Consider the following 23,332-nt stretch of genomic DNA (forward strand, 5'->3'; position numbering starts at 1 on the left):
CTGAAATACCTCTCTGAAGCTGGCAGTGTTTAGGTTTGATTGTCAGCCCAGACAGCGAGCACCTTGCAGTTGGAAGTATGATGTGGAAAGGTACTTCATACACAAAATTGCTATGGGAAGAGATTCAACAGAGACCTTAGCTTTCTCCTTTTATTTATTGCCTATTCAAAAGATCTTCTTTCCAAGTTTGAAGGTGTAACCCCTGAGTTTGAAAGTTAACACCATCCTCTGTCTGGGTTAAAATTCATTCTGTCTGCCCAAAAGCACGGGGATTTTTAGCTTCTGTTCCATGCCTCCATTTTCTTCACAGTATTTTTCCTGATGGTCTGTCTCTGTTCCCATCGTAGTGTGGGCAGTGTTTATGTGAACATGGCATCATGGAAATGTTCCTTTTTTTCTGCAGTACAACACCACCATTGACTGGTCGTCTCTGACAAAGAAGGAGTGCTTGAAATATGGAGGACACCTTGTGGGCAACAGCTGTGATTATGTCCCTGACATCACCCTCATGTCTTTCATCCTCTTTTTTGGCACTTACACCTGCTCCATGGCCCTGAAGAAATTCAAGACCAGTCGCTATTTTCCAACCACTGTAAGTCTCTCCTTTCACCCTAGCAGTCTGTTTTTTTACTCTTTCAGAGTGCAAAGTTAAGCCGCCTTCCTCTTGGTGTAGTTGTCACACAGAGGGGCAAAAGCTTTTCAGGGAAGCCAGACTGCATTTGATGCAATAAAAACATGGTACTGGTTAACCAAGGTATATCCTGGGTTTGCTTAGCTTTCACTCTCTGTGTTTCTGGAGGACACAGGTAAGTCAGCAGAAGAGCCAAAATGAGCTGTAATCTGTCATTGAGATGTGACGGTGATTTTAAAGGTACTGAAGACAACAATTCCAAGCGAAGATACTCAATAATGTAGTTTATCAGTCTTAAGAGTATTTCAGGCCTATATAGTTTCAGCTAGCTATTTTCAGAGCCAGATACAAAGCTCAATTTACGTACTGACTCTGGGGTAGGTTGGATGGACATTTTACAGAAATCAAATATGCCAAAGGGATGATTAATCAATGTCAGAGGTTTCCCTGTTTATAGCCTAAGGGGAATGTTTGGGGAGGACAAAAGAAGCCCTTTGCTCTGTCACTGAAAAGTGGGTAAGCTAGTGGTCTGTATAGCATAGAAGGGATGCATCTTTCATGTTAACAGGTAGCATTTGCAACACTCAAAAATGTAAAACTTGCCTACAGTCCATGTCTGGCATACCTTTTGTGGTAGGGACTGGAAGCAGAAATTTCATTTATTTTCTTAAGATCAGATGCAAAATAGGGATGTCCTGGTAACCTTTGCCTTGATTTAAACAAGATTTCGCTCAGACTTAGAGCCAACTTGTATGCATCTCTCAAGTGCATCTGCTTATTCTGTCTTTGTCATGACAACTGTTCAATGTTCAAAGGCAGGGGAAAGAAACAAAAACAAACAAAAAACAGTCCTTTCAGCTGTGAGGGGATCATTTGAAACACACTAGACAAGTAGCTCTGCCCTCCCCAAGATTCAGCCTTTGCCAGTTTCATCAGTTTGCATCTGAAAGAAGACATGCATGTGAGCTTCTGTTTGTGTAACAAAAAGCCATGTTTGTGTAAGACTTGTCCCCCATTTTTGGCATTCTGACAGAATGGGATTTATCCTGCAAGGATTTTTATTTACTGTTTTGCTGTGTTACAATCGAACCTCTATTATTTTTAATAAAAAGGAAATGAATTCCATCTGTCCTGGAATGCCACTCAGTTTATCTGTAACTATGTGAACCTGGGAAGCCTGGAAGGAACAAATCCTTAAAGATCCTGCATAGCTCCAGACAAGCACAGTGGGGCCTGTCCGGTTTAGCTTCAGAGCCCAACCGGTGGCAGCTTTACACTGTGATATTGCATTGACTCGGGTAAAGTCGCACTCCTCAGAGTATGTAGAGGATTTAACCAAGAAACAGTTTCTCATCCTGTCTGTTTGGGTTGATCTATTACTTGAACAGAAAACAATGCCATTTCAAACTCTGCCATTTACATGGAATATCACATCTGTCTTGGAAATTTGAGTTTTCCATTTTCTTCAATTCCCCCCCCCCCCTTTTTTTTTTCTTAAATGTACATTGCAAAATCAATCCTATTAAAAGAATAGTATCTGGGCATAACATATGTTTTTGTGAAAGGCACATACCTTAAGATTTCTGAGATGACACGAGAAGCTCAACTTGTATCAAAATGCAGTCTCTGTCCCTGCAGAGAAAAAACGTGAATATGAGAATCCTAAAGAATCAGAGATCAGATCAGAAGGCAAACAGGAGGAGACAATATTAAATAATGTGTAAAAATGTCACTATTTTTTTAGGCTCATTTGTAAATACTCAATATCTGTTAATGTTGGAAGCTGACCTTGAAGTCTTTCAGTAAGCAGTACGACCAGAATGAGAACATATGCAATTATTTAAAAAAGAAACAAACCTAAACCGTCTCAGAATTCTTCCCAAGACATTAAATAGTTCTCAACCATTACTTTGGCAGTTTGGCTAACCATAGCAATCAGTGGGCTGTCCTGGCCCCCCAAACACTCCGAGCCTCCCGTGTCCCTGCATGGTCCCCATGTGCCTTAGTCTCAGGTTGGTGCTTGGCACCGACAGTCGGAGAGCAGTGCAAAGCGTGTGCTAGCGGCGGACTTGCTCTGCTCCCAGGCTTGCTCAGCACCTTGTCAGGAGAGGAATTGGGAGTCTCGAGTGAACTCTTCTCTCCCTACTTTTTCTAAATACATTTCATCTTGCACAGGAAGTTACTTATTAAAGAAAGGACCTCTTTTTCTTGATAGACTTGCATTGCAAGCTTTTCAGACTCCTAGGCCTCCATCCTGGTGGTTGTTGGCTGCTGTTGAAAGCAGTATCAGTAAGACTGTTCTGAAGAATTCATGTGGGAGTTTCTTACAAAAGCAGTTTTCTTTTTCCTTAGGCTTGTTTTCATACTTCCATTTAGGCTTAATTGTTTGGCCTTCAGACAACACAATGAAGTACCAAGGCGCATTTTGGGAAAATGGAATAAGACATTACAATGTGCACCTTTGTTTCTACGTAAAAAGAAATAATTAGTTTGTATTGCCACCAAATGCACACTTGGAATATCGCAGAGAATCTAAGGCATGGATAAAGTGGTGCCTCATAGGGCTAACTATTACGATATCAACTTCTGTTTCAGGCCAGGAAGCTCATCAGTGACTTTGCCATTATCTTATCCATTCTGATTTTCTGTGGAATAGATGCCCTGGTAGGTGTGGACACACCAAAACTAATTGTGCCAAGTGAATTCAAGGTATGTAATTGTCAGCTCATTTTGTGGGCTTTGGAATAGGTTCCCTTTTCCACCCATCTGCCCTGAATAAAATGCCCTCAAAACAAGAAAGTAGTCAGCTTGCTGGAAAGGACCATTTCACTCAGCTGATACCCTTTCTATTTGCTTTGGCTGGCTGATTTATCTCCTAAATCCTGCCTCCATACTTTGAACATAGGCCCAGCTTCTCCTACCTCCTTTGGGCTGGTGTAAGTTCTTGCATCCAGGACTCGTGTGCGCTGGGTTATGTGCTTAGTCACCCCAGGGACACATTCCCTCGTTCAGCTGCTTGGAGGCATTTTGGAGAAGCTGCTCAAGGGTGCTTGCTGGCACGTTCCTCATACCCCCCCTTGTAACCTTGCTGCTAATCAGCTTGCAAAAGCTGGTCCCCCATAATCAATGTTTAATTATTAAGGACTGTTTGTTGCTGTTTCTGGGAAGGATTAAATTATCACAAACCTCAAGTGTCTCTCTGTAGCCTTTTAATGGAAGGAAAAGCCCTGTTGCTGGAAGTGTAAAGACATTTATACTATGATAATGTCACTCATATATTGCAGCGCTAACACAAGCTTTCCTTTCCTTGCCCTTAAAAGCCCACCAGTCCCGAGAGGGGTTGGTTTATCCCACCTTTTGGAGGGAACCCATGGTGGGTGTACCTGGCAGCAGCCATCCCTGCACTGCTGGTGACTATCCTCATCTTCATGGACCAGCAAATTACAGCCGTCATCGTCAACAGGAAGGAACACAAGCTCAAGGTGGGTGTGCTTGGTGTCTCGCATGTGTGCAAAGAGCTGTCCTGTGCTGCTTCTGTGCTAGAGATGGAGGAGGGCTTGCGGCAGGGCTGCATATACAGCATGGTTCAGCACGGACAGGAAAAAGAAGGAAGCCGCAGTATATCCACGAGGTCAGGATCTCACTCAGAAGAAAGCCTAATGAGGGAGGATGGTGCAGCACAAGCTGTAACCGTTAAAGGTAGAAAGAGCTGGGTGTGTGGATTTTTCTGCTGTGCTGGGTAATGCCTTGAACCCTGACACCAGGGAGTTTGAAGTTCAGTGTGGACGCCTGACACCCTTCTAATGATTGACTAATGATACCCTTGAGTATCCTCTTATGTCACTGTGTCGGGGGGGAAAGGATGAAAGTTAATTGTGGAATAAATAAACAGGCATGTGTGGATCTGCAGAGAGCATTCACTGCAGGAGCTCAGGTTTGCTGCTGGGAGAGCCCGCGTGCTTGAAAGGTCCTCTGCTCCAGCCCGAGCTGTGACCTGATTTTTCTGTGGACTGCATCCAAGCCAAAATCTTTCTCACCTAATCAAAACGGGCAAAGATTTTCCAGATCTGATAAGCCCCTGTTAGTGTGCTAATTGTAAGGCCAATGGGTGTTCCCAGAAATAGAATCATCAAACTGGCAGAACAAAGCTCTTTGTGTCACAGCCAACCCATACGTGAGGCTGTCAGCTGCTCCAAAGGGAGGTCTTGGTGTGCTGGGGTGATGGCAGAAACCCACCTCTGGTGGGTATGGCAAGAGATGGCCCAAGTATGGCAGCCGCGGTGGCTTTATGGTGCGGTAAAATACAAGAAATAAGCTGAAAAGATCTTGGATGTATCAAAGGTATAGCCACAGTTGGATGTTATTGAAAGAGAAGCTTTATATCCGCTGACATAGAACAGCCTAGGATGTAGTAATGTTTTTAAAATAAACTTTGCAGACCAGCGCTATGCAGGTTTTCATGCCTGTAGGGTTTTTCCTTTCCCTGCATGGTCAGTTCTATTGAAAAATATTAAATTCCTGTAAAAGAAGACTCTCCCTTCCTGCTAACAGCACACGTTTCAAGTGTTCTAACCTATGAGAGCAAAGACTTGCTCAAAACATGGCTAATGCTGGGTCATTGTTTAGCTAGCCAGTTCATCAGTTATACTGAGAGCTGTTGGAAATGTAGCTCTCCTGTGAGTCGAGCTCTTACTTGAAAAAGAGGAGGATGTTGCAGTTTGAATGGTCACTTGTGGGCATTAGACAATCAACGTGATTTAAGACTGACCTGGGGGACAGAGAGGGCATGGGAAAGGTTTGTTGTGCAGACTGACGACTGCTGGCTGACCGCTGTCTTGCAGGGCTGGATTGAAATAAACCTCAGAACATCACTTCTTGCCATCTGGAGCTGGGCAGTTAAAATTAACAGTGTGCCCACATCTTCCCCAGGGGGAGGCTAATCTTTACCCTGCCCTTGAAGCACACCATTAAGTGAAGGTGATTATGGAGGCAGGGTACAGCGTAGATGTCTGCAAGTCTGTCAGACAGGGCTGTCAGCATACACTTGCTTTTTGCAGGTGTCTGATTTCCTCACCTGTATGTTCCCTGGACACGGCCTCAGTTTTAGGTACACTTGAGCCCTCACGATATGGCCTTCTGCTGCTACATGGATGTAACCATATCCACTCCAGTTATAGCAAAGCTGGGGAAGGCAACAAAAGACTGAAACCCAGGGATAATCCTTTCTTGTGCAGAGGGCATGCAACCTTCTGTCCAACATGTGTCCTCCTCCCCTCGGCCTTGCGGTTTCAAGGTGTACCTTCCCTCGTCTCTGCTTCAGCTTGTAGGTGCTGAACACAGTTATGCTATCAGCACTGGGTGTACTTTTTTAGTAACAAAGTATAAACATTCCCACAAAGTACTGTTTAAAATAAAAATTTGTTTCCTGCTTCCTTTGTTAGGGTTGTAAGAATATGCTTTTGTTTAAATGGGGGTTCACTAGTCCGACCCTGCAGCTCTGCACCAAAATATACATCACTACAGAAAATCTACCGTAGGCCCAAAAGAGGACTTTTTTTTTCTTCTTTTTTTTTTTTTTCTGGTGCCTTGTTAAAAGTATTGGCAGGGTGTTGCTGAGTGCTGCTGGCCAGCCAAGGTAAGCGGTACGTGTATTAGGAAAACAATGAGTACTATTCAAAAGGAGTTAGATTGCTTTCCCTCTTAGGTCACCAAGTAGGTCTGGCTCATTTGTTCTTTCCAATAAAATCAAATTGAACAAGTTTAAAAAAAGGTTAATCTTCTTTAAAATATCAAACCTTAAAGATTTCTCTAGTATTTTTCTGAAGATGCCTTTCTTTGGTGGCTCTTCTGTTTCTCCATTTCTACTCTTGGCATTTGTGACTGGTGGATTTCCTGTGTTAGTCCGTTAAAGGATTTAAAAATAATAGATAAAAGCAATAAAAAGAGAGGTGTACGTTGTTTGGGAAAAGCTTTTTGTGGTAAATTCACCCAGTGTTTTGCTAGCAGGCACCAGTGTCTGATTCGGACAGAAATTATTCTCTTTCCAATCTCAGTTTCCACAGGAGTTTATTTTCAAGCCCATCTAAAGAACAGAGGTCTTTACGAGGGAGTAAAGAATGAGGGCAGCTTTCTCCTTTTGATAGGTGGTTGATGCAAGGCCATCAGCTGCTCTTGTTGCTTTCCCCAGGAAAGCATAAAGTTGGGTGTTCAGTACCCAGCGTGATCGGCAGTGCTCAGACCATTTGCAGTCCTGACTGAGATTCTACAGTTGCTTCCTATCTTAAATATAGGAGTTCAGATCTTGCTCTGAGATAGGAAATGGTAAATGTTACCTTTTGGCAGGCACCATATACCTGTAAGATTGCTTTCAGGTAGGTTTCATTAAGTCATTACATTGAGAGTTATTTTACAACAGCTGCTTAAAACTAAAATTAGGCTTTGGGCTGGTTTTTTGAAAGGGTGGTTTGGGTGTTTGAATCTCTGTGCATATCCAAGCTGTCACTCACACAAACGTGAGATGACTTGGCACATAAAGGAACTGTTCTAGTTCCTGATGCCAAATGAAAAAACACTTGGAAATGGAAGGAGCTGTTGTACTTGGAAGAAAACAAGGGACCCGGGGGAGGAATTGTGAACAACTTTGTTCTCCATCGTACAGAAGTGTGCTCTGACTTTTGGAAGTGGCCCCCAAGTCCAGTTAAAGATAGCAAACGCTGTTCATCTGCCGTGTCTTTGCAAATCAGGATACCAGAGAGGAAGAGAGAAACTGAAGGAAGTGGACAGAGTGAACACAGCTGGACAGGGATTTTGCACCTTGTTGTCTATTACAGATTCCGGAATAACGCGTCACTTTCCTAACACTGGTACCTTCGTCAGCATTGCTCCTCCCTCCATCATGACTAGTTAGTTATTCAGGCTTCACTCTGACTGTGATGTTTGTGTGGAGGGCTAGACTCGTATGAATGCACAGTTGGTGAAATCCTGGCCTCCCACTGTATAAAAAGAAGTCCCGTGCACTTGTAATAGATGACTAGGATAACAGCTCACAGTGTCATAAACTGCTCTCTTGCTTTGCATACGATCCTTGCATGCACTTACCCTGTCTGAACGCTCTTGTTGCCGTAGCTGTCTCATGCTGTGAAAATGGCCTGCTCTGTTTCTGCATGTACTGCGGGCAGTCAGCAGGGGGTTGGGATGGTGCCAGGCATTTCATTTCTTCTCACTGTGTCACCTCACATTTAAAAAAAAAAAAAAAAACAAAAAAACGAACATTTAATTATAAAAATAGCACTATATAATGGGGTTTCATTTGTGTTTATTAAGAAGCAATGCAGAGCTCCTTCAGAATACTGTGAGCCTACTGTAATCAAGATAAATATTTTTTGAGAGCTTGCTTGCTTACACTGTTTATAAGATAGGATGTGTAGCCCACCTAGTATTTTTCAGTGAACATTACGTCTCTCCAGTTGTATTTAACTCATGGTCTGCTATGTTCAGTACCACTGTGCTGAGCTACCTGACTGGCTGCGGGGCTAGCCTTGCACCATCTCAACCTCCAAGTACTGTACAGCATATACAAGGTGCTTGTTCATTTGCCAGACTGCTTGCAAGACTGCTGCTTTCCTATACTTATTGCTTAACCCAGTTGCATTGTTTTCAGAGCTTGCCAGAACTGTGTCACATACCTGCTTTCCCTGCTGAGGCAGGCAGTTTACCCGTTAAGTAGCAATGTGTCCTACTCTGCTAACTGCTTGTGAAAACTTCTGTCTCTGAGAGCAGGCTAAGCAGTTGGTCAAAGATGTTGTAGAAGGAAATGCTGCTTGGTTGTTGTGCTTCTGCTCCTATGCCAGCGTCCTGGCTATTCCTTACCTATTTAGAATAATTAAAGCAAAGGTTGTCTGTCTCCCTTCACAGAAAGGTGCTGGTTATCATCTGGATTTGTTCTGGGTGGCCATCCTGATGATTATATGCTCCTTTATGGGTCTGCCCTGGTATGTTGCTGCTACCGTGATCTCCATAGCTCATATTGACAGCTTGAAGATGGAGACAGAAACTTCAGCCCCTGGAGAACAGCCCAAGTTTTTGGGAGTGAGGTATGTCAAACCAAATAGGCCTTCATTGCCTTGTTTGCCTGCAAAGATCAGTTGGTACTATAAATGGTCTTGCTTTGAACGGGACACAGGCAGAGGTTCAGGGGAATAGCTCTTAGATTTGCAGTAAATCTTAAGATCAGCTGTGCTTCCCTACAGCTTTTTTTTCTTTGTCCTCAGAGGTTATATCCAGTATGAAGCTTATCTGGCATAGTCCTTCTGTAAATAGTCTTTCTTGAAAAGGAAGAAAACTGTTCTGCCATGTGTGTGTCTGTGTACAGGGAGAGTATGAGTGGAGGGAGGAAAACAAAGAAACTTCACATTGGAGTTGGGATAAATTCTGTGTCTACTTTGGGCATGCACATTGAAACCACCCCTAACTACACAAGACTTTACATAGCAAGGTCTGGTGCCAATGGGATCCTGCAAAGTTTTCATACAGCGTTTGTTAAGGCTTTCTTTGTATTTCCAAACCTGAATGTGAGATTAGGCAGTGCAGCTCTCCATGCAATTCCTCAGAAGTCTATCCAGCCAGATCAGAGAAAGTTTTCCAGTGTTTGAGAAAAGAGATGTATTTACTACAGATTTCTTTATGCATGGAAACCAGACAGACATTTATAAGCAAACATAGTGGCAAAGGATTTAAACGTGTTGTGGCTAAAGCAATCGATTCTACTAAATTAAACCATTTATTTTGTATTTGGTTGCCTTAATTAAGTGGTCTGAAGTGCTTTCAATAGAAGCAGCAGCACTCCTGGAAATCAGGCCTCTCACTTAGGCAAATAATAGAAATGTAATGGCCTAACTTGAAGTCCTCAGAAATACTATTTGCAAAGGCATTTTCAGTTGCAGGGAGCAGATGTGGGTGCCTCTTAAGTCAGATGTCCAGCAACCCACAAAGGCCCAGACCAGGGAATTGTGAGTCCTCTTTGCACCTGGTGTGCAGAGCGATGTACAGTAAACGGCACTGATCTAACTGTTGGAGTACTATGACCAAGCTCTGAAATACGCTGCTAATTTAAGAGTGGAGAGCTAATGATTTATTGCCTATTTGCATGTTGTGAAAACTGCCGTGCAGAGAATTTGGTCTGCTGGTTAACAGTTTCTAATGTTTAACATTTAAACACACTCCTCATTACTCAGTAGCAGTACTCTACTGATCCACAAACACTGGAAGTAGGAGAACGAGCAAACATACAAAAACTGATTTGGTGTGTGAAAAAAAGATGTGTGTGAGGCTTGGTCATGAACAAGATACCTGCCTGGTGGTGGTGGCTTGTAATTGCCCCTCAGCTTTGAAAATGTGTCTGCAAAAATGTGGCTGCCAGATTTACATAGGTTTTGAATACTCTGAGAAGGGAATAAAATCAGAATGAAAGCTGAAGCGATACTGGTAACCCACTGATTTTGTTTCAGGGAGCAAAGAGTCACGGGAGTCATTGTTTTCATTCTGACTGGTGTGTCTGTCTTCATGGCTCCCATCTTAAAGGTAAGGATGTAACCTTTTCTGCTTCCTTCTGCTCACACAACCAAGTGGCCAGGGCCACAACAGTCAGGCTATTTTTATTCTATAAAAAGACCCTCATCGTTGAAGTATGGAAAAGAAGATGAGTGAGAATCACTGGTGTGGTTTTGCAATTTATGGAGGCTTAAATGTAAACTTTCTGAAAGGAAAAAACATATTTATTGTGTGCTACATAGTAATAGTGCCAAAGTTCCAGGCTGGTGGTTTTGTGGCCATGACTTTTTTGTTTGAAGATTTTTCTTCCATGTTTATGTATGGTGAAGTTTTCTTCTATATTCTTATGCTTCTTCTGTGCCCGTGTTTTATGGAAGATATATTGTGGATTAAGTTTGTGAGCATACTGGTGACGTTAACAGAGGGAGTCAAGAAAAGTACATTTGCATGTATGTGTGTATGTGCACATCTGCGCTAGGTCCACATACACAAGCCCAAATGCTTCTACAGTGGCTTTGCCCCTTTGTGCATAGTCCAGGTGAGTGAGATGGTGTGAGCTCCAGGAGTGCGGCTTGGCAGAGCCTTCTTTCAGGACTCTTAGGAGTCCTCCAGCAGCCAAGAATGGTTTTGTTTTGTAGCTCTGGAAGAAGTTGTCAGGTGCAGAATTAGCAATGCTTCTATACCATGTATCAGAGGGATGGACCTGACAAAAGCCTCTTTTTTTAGAGGAAGTAATGCAGCTTGCAGATATCTCTCTGTTTCTCATTCATCCTGAAGTCTAGCTGTTTCTAGAGGATAAAGTGACTTCTGCAAACACCCTTCAAATCTTCATCTGGCACCTGCTCATAGGTTGTGTGCATGGCCCACTGAAAAGAAGTAACTGTGATAAGAGAGAATATGTGGAACCGATGGCAATGAGCAGAGCCTACAGCTTGATAGTGTTACTCCATGAGAAAAATTCTGGCCAAAAATCTTTGGGACTGCTGGCACTGCTTTAGTGGAGCAGGAATTTTGCCCTGCCTGTTAGGGCTGCCAAAGCACGCACCTCAGCAGTGTGAAGCTCCTGCAGCTTGCCTTGCTTTTAAAAGAGCTAGCACAACAATCAAATTTTCATTCTTTTAGGCTGGATCCTCCTAAAATAGCACATTCCTTATTGCTCAGAAGTGATGCCTGGCTCAGCAGTACTGAAAACATGTTTCTGTAGGAAGCAGTGCAAAAAAATGTGATTTATCTCCTGATTTTTTTCTCGTGATTTTAGCAAAGGCTTTGGGCACTTGTGCTGCTCGTGTCCCACCTAATCTAGATAGGTAGCTATTTTTCAAGTTCTGAGATTTACTGGCACGTAGCCACAGAGAAATGCATCCTTAGTGGATCATCAAATCATAGAATCAAACTAGAAAATCTGCTTATCTGTTCCTGGTGGAGGACACTGCCTTTTCCGAGGATGACTGAAGTGGTGCTGTGTGCAGGCACACGGTACAACAGGAGATTTCAGCTGCAGAAGGCCACCTCCATGGATCCACAGACTGGTGCAAGCAGTTAGCTGAACAGTAACATACACACGTAAACAGTGGCACCATTCGTTGTAACTCAGTGGTGGAGCAGATGGGTGTCTGGAGGAGCACTTTTGGAGGAGACAAATTAAGTTTGGTTGAACCTGAGGGGGCTGTAAGACACAGTTTGATGTGAGCCCGGAGGGAAGGACACAGGCAGAGAGTAACGATGCTGCATGTATATAAAATGAAGAAAGTGGCTTTAAGAAGTCAGTGTTCCTATCCTTGATTTGTGAGGTTGTTTTTACAATTAGCAAATTTTTATTTCTTGGTTATAGTTTCCTCCTTTCCACAAACAAGCATTTCCATGCCCTTAATTTAATGCCTGATTGTATTAATACTGTTTGTTGGTTCGTGTGACCTTTCCTCACAAGATCTCTCTTCCTCTATTCTGCTGAGCTCCATTATTTCCCCTGCTATTGCTTCATTCATAATTTTTCTGAGCTTCCCCAAAGCACGCATACAGGCAAGATCCTCACGTGAGGCTGTCTGAGGATAAACTGGCACGCTCCTTGCCCACGTGCCAGTAAGAATTACCTGGCAGTGTTTCAGGACCTTCAACAAACACCAGCAGTAGGGTCTCCTGCTACAGAGAACTGCTTTGCAGAATGTATTGCAGAACATTTGAGTCTTCTCATGCCAGCAGCAAACTGAACGCTAATGGTCCCAAACTGAATAAAACTGGCAATCCACAGAATAATCCCATCCTTGGTTTCTGTGGGTGTTGTGGTGTTTGTGCTGTTTTTGAATGTCACTCATCTTTCTGCTCAATTATGGCAGATCTCCACCAAAACACCCTCTACCCTTCTAGGAGAATCACAGACATTTTCCTATAAATACATTCTTAATTCTGTTGGCTAGCAGCAGGTTTGCTCTGAGTACCTCTGCCAGCAACCCCATAGCCAGTGAATACTTTGCCAAAACATAATCTTCCAGAATGAAAGTGCTGCTTCCTACTCTGCAAGATAATGTGCTGAAGTTTCACCTAGGAATGACTGACAGGATTAATTAGCATGGAATGGTGAAATAACAGTTGGACATTTTTCTTTTTAGTTTTTTAAAAAGCAAAGGAAAAGGATTGGGAGAAAAGAGAGCAATGTAAATGAACTAGCAAGCTAAACTCTGAAAATTTCCTACCCAACTTGCTGCAGGAGTTTGTCTTGTCTTATCTGATCGATTCCTCAGATCCAGTGAGGGTGTTAAATCTCTTGGACACCCACAACTATGTAAGCCACACACTGACTCCCCATCTCTCCCCACTGTGGTGTGGGGTAGTGGAAGACTGTTGAAGCCAGCCTGCAGGAGAATCGTTTGGCTTTCAACATGTGCTACAAACACAGGTCACTCAAGGCCACAAATAAAGGCAACAAAAGGATAACTCAGCAGTCAAGGAGCTCGGAGGAGTTGAGAGGGAGTGAGACTCAGGTGAGGCAAGGGAGGAACGCAGGCAGTGACGCTTTGATCTCCGACGACATTGCAGACATGGCTCTGGTGACTTTGGTGCTTGTGTGCCCCAGGTGAAATGCATGCATTCTGGATCAAGGCCTCCACGGAAATTTGCATCGCACTGTGTTTATTACCTAGTAAACGATTAGTAATGTAGTGGGGAATTTGATAAACACGGGTTATTTGCTTCTTAATGAGTTACGTACACGGGTTGGAAAAGAAACGTTCCTACCTCAGAAGTCCTGGTGACACTTGGAGCAGGGAGACTTTGGGTGTGCTGTGTCTGCCATTCAGTGGCAGCTGCTTGTCACTGCACAAAGGCTTCCCTCACCACGAGCAGACGGCTGCAGAGCTTTCTGCTCTTTTTGGGTTCCAATAAATTACACAAAGGCCTTTATTCAGATCCTGAGTTTGATTTGTGCCCAAGTATTTCCATTCACATCACGCCACGCTGATTGCACACGATTTTGTTGTTCGGCTGAGGAACGCTTTCCCCTTTTGGGAACTGCACCATTGTTTTTGCCATTGAGAAAAGCTTTGTGCTTTGGGTCAGAGGGCCAGGTACTTTCTTCTGAGGAGCATGTATGTTGTTTCCATGTGCAGGCATATGCTGTAGATGGAGGCTGTCTCCTTTGCAGCCACCTGGGTTAGTGCAGATGCTGGCTCAAGTAGCTGGGCTGGTCCTCAGGCATGAGAGGGGAGGTTTAAAGTGGCATTTGTTGAAGTAGGCAGGAAGATGGACTTAGTGATAGCTGCTCTTGCATTAAACCATGCAAGCTGTCTGGAAACACGGCTGTGCCCCTGCACATCGCTTGCTTTTCAGCCAAAGGAAGATGTCCCCAGCTGCATGTGACAGTGATGAGGGAATAGGCAGTGCTTAGCACTTGAGGGAGCAGAAATTGTCATTTCAAAAAGGCAGTTTCTATATGTGAATAATGTAACTCATCATCCTGTATTTATGGACTACTATTAATTAACATAATATTAATTAATTAACATTAATTAACATAATTAACATGAGTTAAAGTTGGAGTAGTTAGAGATTTGGTTTGCATGACTGTCATTACTCATCTGGGACTCAAGAGGACAGCCCTTCTGGACACATTTCCACATCTCATTAAGTTGTACATATCCCAGGATCATGATTCTCATCTTCTCTATCTTCTGCTTGTAGTCTCACCAGAAACCAAGAGGTGAAAAGTAGTTTGGGGTTTCCTGGAACACATTTTACTCCACTTTTTCTTGAATTTTTTGACTACCTGGCACTGTCTGGCTTTGTTTCCTTTGTTTCTTAGACATACTTAAAAGTTGCACCGAAATGGGAGAGAACAGGGCTCATTCGGCCTCTGCCCTGTTCTCCAGCTATCCAATGATAACAGAAATGTTCTTCCAGCTCTCAAAATACAGCAGAAAGATAGCTCGTGTCTATTACTTTGCATTATCCACCTAGAGGTGCAATTCAGATTTATCATGGGTCAGGGATTACGCCCCCCTGCACGTTAACAGTGTGTTGTGTATTCACTCGCTTTCTCCTTCTCTTTCGCCCCCCAGTTTATTCCCATGCCTGTGCTCTACGGCGTCTTCCTGTACATGGGTGTCGCTTCCCTCAACGGCGTGCAGGTAAGCTCCTGCGGCACCCAGGGCTGCTCTAACCTGGGGTACCTCGTCCTGAAGATGGTAATCATTAACTGTTCATTACAAGGTTTCTTTTACAACTCTCCGGCCTTTCCCTTCTCCTCCACCCCCTCATTTTCGTTTCCAAAGAAACCCAGGGAGGTTAGCAACTGTTTACAAATATTGCCGCACACTGGCTGACTTGAGAATGAGACTAAAGGCAAGAAATCTGCTCAGCAGGAGAGCAGCCAAGTCTTGTCCCCATAAACAATGAGGGGGGCCTTTGTGAAGACCTGGGGTCTTTCTTCACCCCAATTTACTGATAGAGAGGACAGCGTGTGGTTGCAAAGGCTCCAGGCTCACTTCTGGGATGGTTCAGGTCCTCTGCTGGGACATCTGTTGCAGACTGAAGGAAAACATGATGGCAACATGATTTATGGTGGTGGCATTATTCTGCGATGTTAATAAGTGGGAACATTGCTGCTTGCACTGGAAGGGAAGCCAAGCCCCCTTTCTTTGTCATTGAGGAAATATTACGTAAGGAGCCTTTCTCACAGTGCACTGTCTTTGATTGGTGCTAGGAAGCTGGAAGTGTTTTTGTTGCTTTCTGGCACCCTATTAATTGTGGCCTTTCTTTTTAGTGCTTAGTTGTGCTCTGATGGGAAAAGACTCTGTGTTCTGTGAGCGCCATGAGAATTTACTTGGGTATTCTTTAAAATGGCCCAGGCTTTCATTCACTCATTTGAGATTAATCCCGTTTCAGAAGTGGGCAGCAAGCCCAAGTTCTGGCAGGAGACAACAGGGGGATTGTAATATTCACCCTTGGGTTGGTTCTCCTGGAGGGGATTTCCCCTGCTTTCTGGCCCAGGTGCTCAGAGAACTGTGCACTTGTTTTCCGCTGATCAAGGACCTCACTCAGCAAGTAATCCCCATTCTGGTTTAACTCCAAGTCCATCCAGTCCAGCACGGGGCGAGGGACACTGCCTGAAAAGCTGCCCCTTTTCCTCGCTCTTCAGTTATCTGCATTTCTGTTCTCTGGTAACATGATGTCTGCCCTCACCTCTGGTGACCTCTGCTCCCAATTGATTTGGAAAAGGCACTGTTTTTAAATGCTGAACATCTTTATAGTGTTCCTTGGCAGTAACAGGGTGGTTGACAGAAGTAACCCAAAGTTTGACGCCGACCGCAGTTCGGGCATTCATCTTTTTTCTCTGTTTTGTGGGCAAAGAAGTCCTTTCTTCAACAGGAAGTTCCCCGTGTCCCCAGCTGCAGCAGATCAGCCTAGTTCTTTAGAAGCCAGCAGAGAGAGCTATTTCCACCAATACCTTAGTTTTTTGGTTTAAATAATGATCATCAGAGCACATGGATTCCTGCTCCCTAAAATAAACGCACGTCAAGGCCTTGCATTGAGAGATGCTTGGCTCCTGTGTCTGTTTAGGTGCCAAATGTAGATGTGGGAGCTTAACTTCAGACAACTGACTTAAAATGTTTAGCCCATTGCGTTAAATTAAAAGCGCATTACTCAGGAGAGAGAGGAACTGTGCTGGGTTCTCTGCTGAGTTTCCTTTACGTCAGGAAAGCAGGTTATTCAAGGTTGCACTTCATAGTTTAATAATACTATTGTCTTTTTTTGTGAATCCTGCATTTCATTTATATGTATGCTGCTTTTCCATTTTCCATTCAGTTCATGGATCGGCTGAAGCTGCTCTTGATGCCTCTAAAACACCAGCCTGACTTTATCTATCTGCGTCACGTCCCGCTGCGCAGGGTCCATCTGTTCACGTTTCTGCAGGTGGTGTGCCTGGCCCTCCTCTGGATTCTCAAGTCAACTGTGGCTGCTATCATATTCCCTGTCATGGTAGGTGATGTTCTCCTTCGCTTTTCCCAGCCGTGCCTCCCTTTCACAGCCTAGGCTTTCCACACACAGGCATATGCTCCCTCAAACAGGCAAATTGAATCCTCTTGCAGTAAAATCCCTAGGCTGGGACTCTGAGCTCCGTTCGTCGTGCTGATATAAGACTGCACAGGGTGAATGTTCTCCACATCCTCTCGGTTGTTGTGACTGCCTTCACATAAATCCTCTGGAAGAAACAAGCCTGGAAAGTTAATTTTTTTCCAGAAAGGTGTAGTTAGTTTTGACCGTCCCTGGCTGCCAAGGTTAGATGTGCTGTGTTTTGTCCTTGAGCTGCTTGAATGAACGAGAGGTACACAGTTCCCCTTTTTCAGTCCACACCAGTGTGTGTACAGAAAATGTCTCCTTTGCTTTTAAATAAAACAAACAGGCAAAGAAAAATGAGATGGTAGGGCTGTGATCACTGCTCAGATGAACATCAAATAGAGGGGAAGTATTGGTTAAATCAAGAGCAAGAAAAGGAGTGTCTTTGTTGTCTTTTTACTCAAGTTCAATGTTGATCACTGTGTTTCACATCTAAGGTTGCTATATACGTTTGTAGGATGCATGTCCTCTAACAGTGGGTATCAGAGTCATGTTAAAAGATCTTCCGGATGATGAATGATATATTATATTTGGGCCAAATCCTACACACACACACTGGTTTCAGGTTTACGAATGTGTAAAAACTCAGTCATGGGTGCAATTACAAATTGCAGTGCTTATTTAAGACCAAGAATGAAGGAAAGTGGAAAACAAAACAAGCACAAGTATTTGTTCCCTGGTGCTGGTGAAATTAGAGGAGAAAAGGTGATTCAAGTAAAAAACAAAAAACACAACGGGACACATACTGGGATGCATGCTCATATATAAAGATGTTAAAAGTCAGCAGTTCATATGGACATGCTGTTCCATTCCATTTTTATAGCTGTGCTGTGCTGTTGAAAGCTGAATTTAAGATCTGGAGACACCTCCTCTTTGCCCGTAATAGAATCTGAGCAGGCTGTAAGTTTGCTGAAGTTTGTTATAATGATGCAAACTCAGTGGAGGTACACTGACAACTTAGATGTAGCAGGATCTTATGACAAAACCTGACTTATTTGCACTTGTGAACAGTAAGACTATGAACTTCCAATTTGACTGTGAAGATCCAGCCAATAGCCAGCCCCCTCCTTACTTGTAGGGAAAGCACTTTTAATAAAGAAGTAATTTATAGTGGGATAATCATGAGTGTCTACATGGCATCTTTCCACTCCACGAGTAATTTTTCATTTCTATAATCCCATTTTATGTTATGCAAGTAAAAGTTTGAGATCCATTTCTAGGAATAATTTGTGCCATTGATCCTCACTACTTGGAGCAAACTTTTCCATCTTAAAATCAGTCTTCTGTTTCTTGTAGGAGTGGGTTACATCTTTTTATAGCTAAGTTGAGCTTTTGGTCTGTCAGTGCACATCTTGGTATACGTCTGTTGGTGATGTTAAATTCGGCATAGGCATTGACACCTATTTCAGGCATGTCCCATGTTTTTCTCCCTACACAGAAAAATCTTTTCCTTCAGTTTCTTGCAGCCACAATCCCAGCAAACTTTATTCTGTAAATTCTGAAGGCACACCTAGGCTACTGTCTAATTTTTAAAGAGTTGTTATATCTAGAGAAGTGGTGAGAAAAAGGTAAAGAAAATTACTCAGGCTGCCCTTGTGAACCTGTATATTTGGCCGAATCCCAAAAATAAATGAAAATATTCATCTTGGGTTTATAGTTTATTTCTTTGCCTAACGCCTGTCAATTTGTTGTTAACGATGACCTTTGTATTTACAGGAGCAGTAAATGGTTACCTTACTGCTTCTGTACGTTGCTCCTGTTTATTCTGATGTAAAACACCTGCTTAAAGCCTGACTCAGTTCCAAAGTTTAGGTTTTCAAGTTGAACAACTGGAATATCTCAATCACCTTGTTCTGTATATGTTCATTTACAACCAGAATTGAAGCGTTTGGGATTATGAAGCAGCATCAACACGAATGCTAAGAGTGTTCCCAATTAAAGGTAAAATGTATCTCAGTGAGAAGTCCTTCTCTGCCTTTTCAGATCCTGGCACTTGTAGCAGTCAGAAAAGCCATGGACTACCTCTTCTCCCAGCATGACTTAAGCTTTCTTGACGACGTCATTCCAGAAAAGGACAAGAAAAAGAAAGAGGACGAGAAGAAGAAGAAAAAGAAGAAGGGCAGTCTGGACAGTGACAATGATGATGTAAGGAGCTTTTCTGCTTTTGTCAAACTACTCATTTCTAGCTAATCCTGGGTGATGGTTCCAAGCCCCTCTCCAGCACTAGGGGGTGGGGATTTCCCAGCCTCTTGAAGCAGACCAGCACAATCCTTACCTGCTGCAGCAAATCGCCCCCAAACAAAACTTCTTTTCAATGTTGCCTTCCCTTTTCCAGACGTCACCAGCCTGTGGTAGGTGGTACTTGCATTGCCAAGAATGAAATCACACTTTCCACAAGAGCCCTAGATACCTGCTGACGTGTCATTCCCTTTACTAGAATGCCTTTCATCACCCTGCCTTGTTCATCTTTCCCTTCCTCCTCCGCCTTTCTCTCCCCCCTCGTTGTCTCTTACATTTTAGGAGGAGAATGGTTTTCACAAGCAGTTCAGATGCTTCTGAAAATATCCTGTTTTTCTTTTTTTATTTTTTTAATTACTCTTTTTAAAAGCACAAAAAGATAAGACTTGTCATGTTGCAGGAAAGGCTTTTGTTAATACTCCTGACCTAAACATTTAAAAAGCATACATGCCCTTTCTGCTGTGCACTCTGCTCTTTGCTCCTACCTTAGGTTGCAGCATGCCCTGAAAGAGTGCAACTTAGCTTGCTAATGTCATTACTAAGTGTGTTAACCTGAATAGACTGGAGTCATGTGCCTTAGAAAATTCTGCATTTTATTGTATACATAATAAGATGAAATGTAGTTCTTGTGCCTTTAAACATTCTCCTACTCAGGCCTAATATGAGCTGAAATTCTATACACTGAAATAGAAGTGCTGAACACATAGATTATAGAGCACTTCATATGGCAAGTGTAAACTGCCTTTGGAGAGCTGGCTGCCTCAGTCAGCACTATCTTTTGCTCCAGCTGGAAGACCATGTTACAAGGGCACTAGGTTTTATTAATGATGAGCCACACAGAGGGTACTGAGCACAGTGTCAGTTCTGCTTGTGTAACTGTCCAGAGTTAATGAAGAAAGGCTTTTCCTGTGGTTCAGACAAAGGTAAGATCACCTGAAGCTGGAAAATACCAAAATTTCAATGTGGCAGGAGACATAAATGACAAGGGATCATGCCCTTGGGAGGAGGAAGTTAGCAGGAAAAGTCAACTGCCCCTTTCTCACATGTTCATGCCCAGCTCCCTCACCTGCAGCCAGCAATGCCCAAGTTTTGAACTCCACTGTGGTATGGCAGAGAAACAGCAACACCAGTTGTTCATCTGCTTGCTCCCTGGCCTACTTAACTGGCGCAAAGTGGGTAACAGCAACCTCAGGAAAAGGGAATTTCTGAAGTAGCAGCTGCCGGACCTGTGTATTTGTCAGGAGCATTTCTTACAGTGAAGCCTGAAGGAGAGCGTGAGCCATGGTCAGCTGTGGGAAGTACTGCTGCCACCACACTGTAAGGTCATAGGTGCTGCAGTTTTTTGTCCTACTGTGTTTGCTTTATTTCTAGTGTGTATTATCCGTATCCTTCCTACGCTGAGCAGATCTGCCACATTAGCCCCACTTAGGCAGGCAGGCAGGTTAGATGATAAATTCAGTGTCTTCAAGAGTAACAAGGCAGCTCTAGGAGTTCCTCTGGACTGTTCCAATGCCTGGCCTTACCCAAGGTTTGCAGGACAGAAAGCGCAACCACGATCCAGGTGGAGAACAAGCCATAATTCAAGTCCCTTATGTGAGAGCTGTGTAACACCTCTGCAGATCTGTGTTAGAGGCAACAAAGTCAGACTGTTCCAGTGAGAACATATACAATGGCTTTTCTACAGAGAATGTATGCTGTATAAATCAGAACGTATACAGTAAAAGAGACAAAGCTAGGAATTTCATAGGTGAAGGTGCTGTGATGTAGGAGGTAGTCTGGATGCACTCTTTCTTATTAATCAGGCTGAATCCCAACAGGGAAGACTGGTCCTATTTCAGACAGCAAGCTCCCCTTTCCCTTCCTTCCTGGCAGTCACTGGTCATTAGTCTCCTCTGTTCCCGCACTCTTTTTTCAAGAAGTCCTGTGGACCCATCCCTGTTAGCAGTGCAGCTCCTGATAAGACTTTCAGCCCATCTTTGTATGCCTAACAGGGAAGGCAGGAGCTTCGAGCATCAGGAAAGCTCTCACCTAAGAACATGCTGATGACACCCAAGACATGCACATTAGTGGTGTCACATCACCAGGAAACCACATGCACGCGTTCCCACACTGCCCCCTCTCAGCTGGGGGAGACAACAAATGTTTTGTCTCTTCTATTAATCCAGTGGAGCAGGATTCAAAAACTCTGCCACTTAAGTTTCAATGAAGTGCCTTCATCTTCGTGCTACGTTGCCCTGTGGTATGTGCATTTATGTATTACTGTGTGTAGCAAGCAGTTCCTTGGACAGGCTTCCTTTTCATTTCAATGGCTGTCATTCCTGCAGCACCTGGAAAGCCGAGGTCGTGGGTTTCCTTCAGCAGATAAATTTGTACAAACCAAAATGAAAGTCATTCTACTGTCCACAGTGAACAGTCAACAAAGGTTTAACTCCATTCCTTCGTTATGACTGATCTGAATCCAGCAGCGTTGTATCCTGAGCTATGGCTCCTGTACCTATGGTATGTTTTAAGCTATCTTCTGTCTTCTCAGGCTTTCACTGAATTTCAGGTACAGTACTTGATCTAGAGGATGATAGAAATGCAAAATGTTGGTTCCTAACTGTTCTTATTTTTTTTTCAGCACTTGCTTTTACCGGCTTCCTGAACATAAAGCACTTGACGATATTGGTTTGATTGTTTTCACCCTTTCTGCTCCAGAAATATGCCCCCACACAGTTAGGACTGTGGGATTTTGCAGGCAATTCACTGATTAGTTAGTTGAGTGAAGAGAACTGCTGGGCATTGCTAATTCAAGTGGTGTTAGGTAAATGAATGCAGCAAAACCTGGCATTAATGGAGACCACTCTCTTAGCCTGAGTTAGGACTCACTGTTAAAGTTCTCACTGGGGGTTTGCTAGCAGTCAGGGGCAGTGAAAAAAGAGCTGCAAAGAAAGTTTTTCAGTAATCTCATCATGCTCCCTCCAACTTGTTTTTACAAAGTATAAATTAGTGAGACTAATTGCTGCATTTGCCTAAGCTTGTACGTAATGGAAAGTTGAGCGCCTTGGTTTTCTCTCAGATTTTATGTCCAAAATGCATGATCTAAGAAGGGCCAGCAATTTTTTATTTTATTTTTTATATTGGGATGGTATATTTAATTTAAGAGCCAAAAATGATGTGTAATAGCCTCTTCTCTCCTTTGGGGCATTTTTGCCAACCACAGGCACTTTCTTTGTCTCTTTGTTCATTTTACACAGTCAAGTTTAAAGCAGACTCCAAGCACCAGCACTGTCATTCTACAGGTCTTCTATATCAAAAACATATACCAAACTATAACTATACCAAACCAGTGATATGCTGGAAAGATTACCTAGCTCTTATGCTCATTTCCAGCATAGCTCCAAACGGATGGGGATTTGGGATGGCTTTATTGCCTCCTTGGGTCTTCTGCTGAATCTTTTTTTTTTATTTGAGCTATGCTTATCCCTAGGCTGTTTAGAAACAAACAAAAAAAATACTTGTGAGGAAACATTTTCCTATTAATTATACGATATTGCACTGGATGTCTGTAGCATTAAAAAATATATAATGATCCAGGGAGAAAGATTAGAGATTCTCTGGCTTCTGTAATGTTTTCCTGCCCTGACTTTAGGTCTTCCTCCCTCCAGTGCAGTGTTATGCTCTGTGCTGTGTCTGGTTCTCTCCAGGAACAAAGATATGTTAACATTTCTGGCATATACCATCTTAATTTCTTTGCCAAGTTAAGCAGTATCAGCCTCTCTTTGGTTACGAGACATTATTTAAAAAACAAACCAAACCAGCCCAGTAATTCAGAGTACCTTCTAAGCACAAGCAAGTGCATTATTGAAGGCAGTGGGGCATAATCATGGAACTCCAGGGGACCCTGTGGTTATGGTGTACTGACGATTTGAGCAAAACCTTGCTGAATTTAGCAGAAGGGTGTCCTGGAGAACGACTGGCTAATGTACACCATTTTTTCTACACTTGTAACTCTTGACCGGTTTGCCGTATCTCCTGTGTGGCTGGGATTATGTGAATTTTTAAAAGGACCCTGGAACTGATAAAAAAAAAAAATCTTATTGTAAATACAGGTGTTACTGAGACTGGGTCTGACTTGACTTAAATAAAAGAGGACTTGAAACAACACAGCTTAAGGAACCTCTGCCATATCACGTCTGGCACTTTTCCTCATAGAGCAGTTTGGAAGGGAAAAAAATTACAGAAAGTCCGGCTGTAATTTACAGAAATCACAGCAAGATAAAACTCTCTGATGAGATTTCACAGAAGCCAGTGCCCTGTCATTTC

General features: G+C 43.2%; 1 protein-coding gene and 1 long non-coding RNA gene across 14 annotated transcripts in view; one reads left to right on the top strand and one right to left on the bottom strand.

Moving 5' to 3' along the window:
* The window catches only part of SLC4A4 (solute carrier family 4 member 4), a 230,004-nt gene that overhangs the window by 198,751 nt on the left and 7,921 nt on the right, over positions 1–23,332 (top strand). For all 13 annotated transcript variants that reach the window (XM_013193772.3, XM_048045703.2, XM_048045701.2 and 10 more), the window contains 8 exons: positions 404–592; positions 3,227–3,340; positions 3,952–4,113; positions 8,546–8,724; positions 10,138–10,210; positions 14,731–14,799; positions 16,478–16,651; positions 18,773–18,934. In XM_013193772.3, the coding sequence (XP_013049226.1) occupies positions 404–592; positions 3,227–3,340; positions 3,952–4,113; positions 8,546–8,724; positions 10,138–10,210; positions 14,731–14,799; positions 16,478–16,651; positions 18,773–18,934 (1,122 nt within the window). The remainder of the gene's footprint in view (positions 1–403; positions 593–3,226; positions 3,341–3,951; positions 4,114–8,545; positions 8,725–10,137; positions 10,211–14,730; positions 14,800–16,477; positions 16,652–18,772; positions 18,935–23,332) is intronic.
* LOC106043969 (uncharacterized) overlaps positions 1–23,332 on the bottom strand; it is a 45,510-nt gene that overhangs the window by 18,229 nt on the left and 3,949 nt on the right. The window contains exons 2-3 of the long non-coding RNA XR_001212002.3: positions 7,730–7,862; positions 2,205–2,263 (exon numbers count right to left, since the gene is read on the bottom strand). This is a non-coding gene — a long non-coding RNA (uncharacterized lncRNA). The remainder of the gene's footprint in view (positions 1–2,204; positions 2,264–7,729; positions 7,863–23,332) is intronic.

The sequence above is a fragment of the Anser cygnoides genome, chromosome 4 (assembly GCF_040182565.1).
Source record: "Anser cygnoides isolate HZ-2024a breed goose chromosome 4, Taihu_goose_T2T_genome, whole genome shotgun sequence".
Classification (NCBI taxonomy): Eukaryota; Metazoa; Chordata; class Aves; order Anseriformes; family Anatidae; genus Anser; species Anser cygnoides.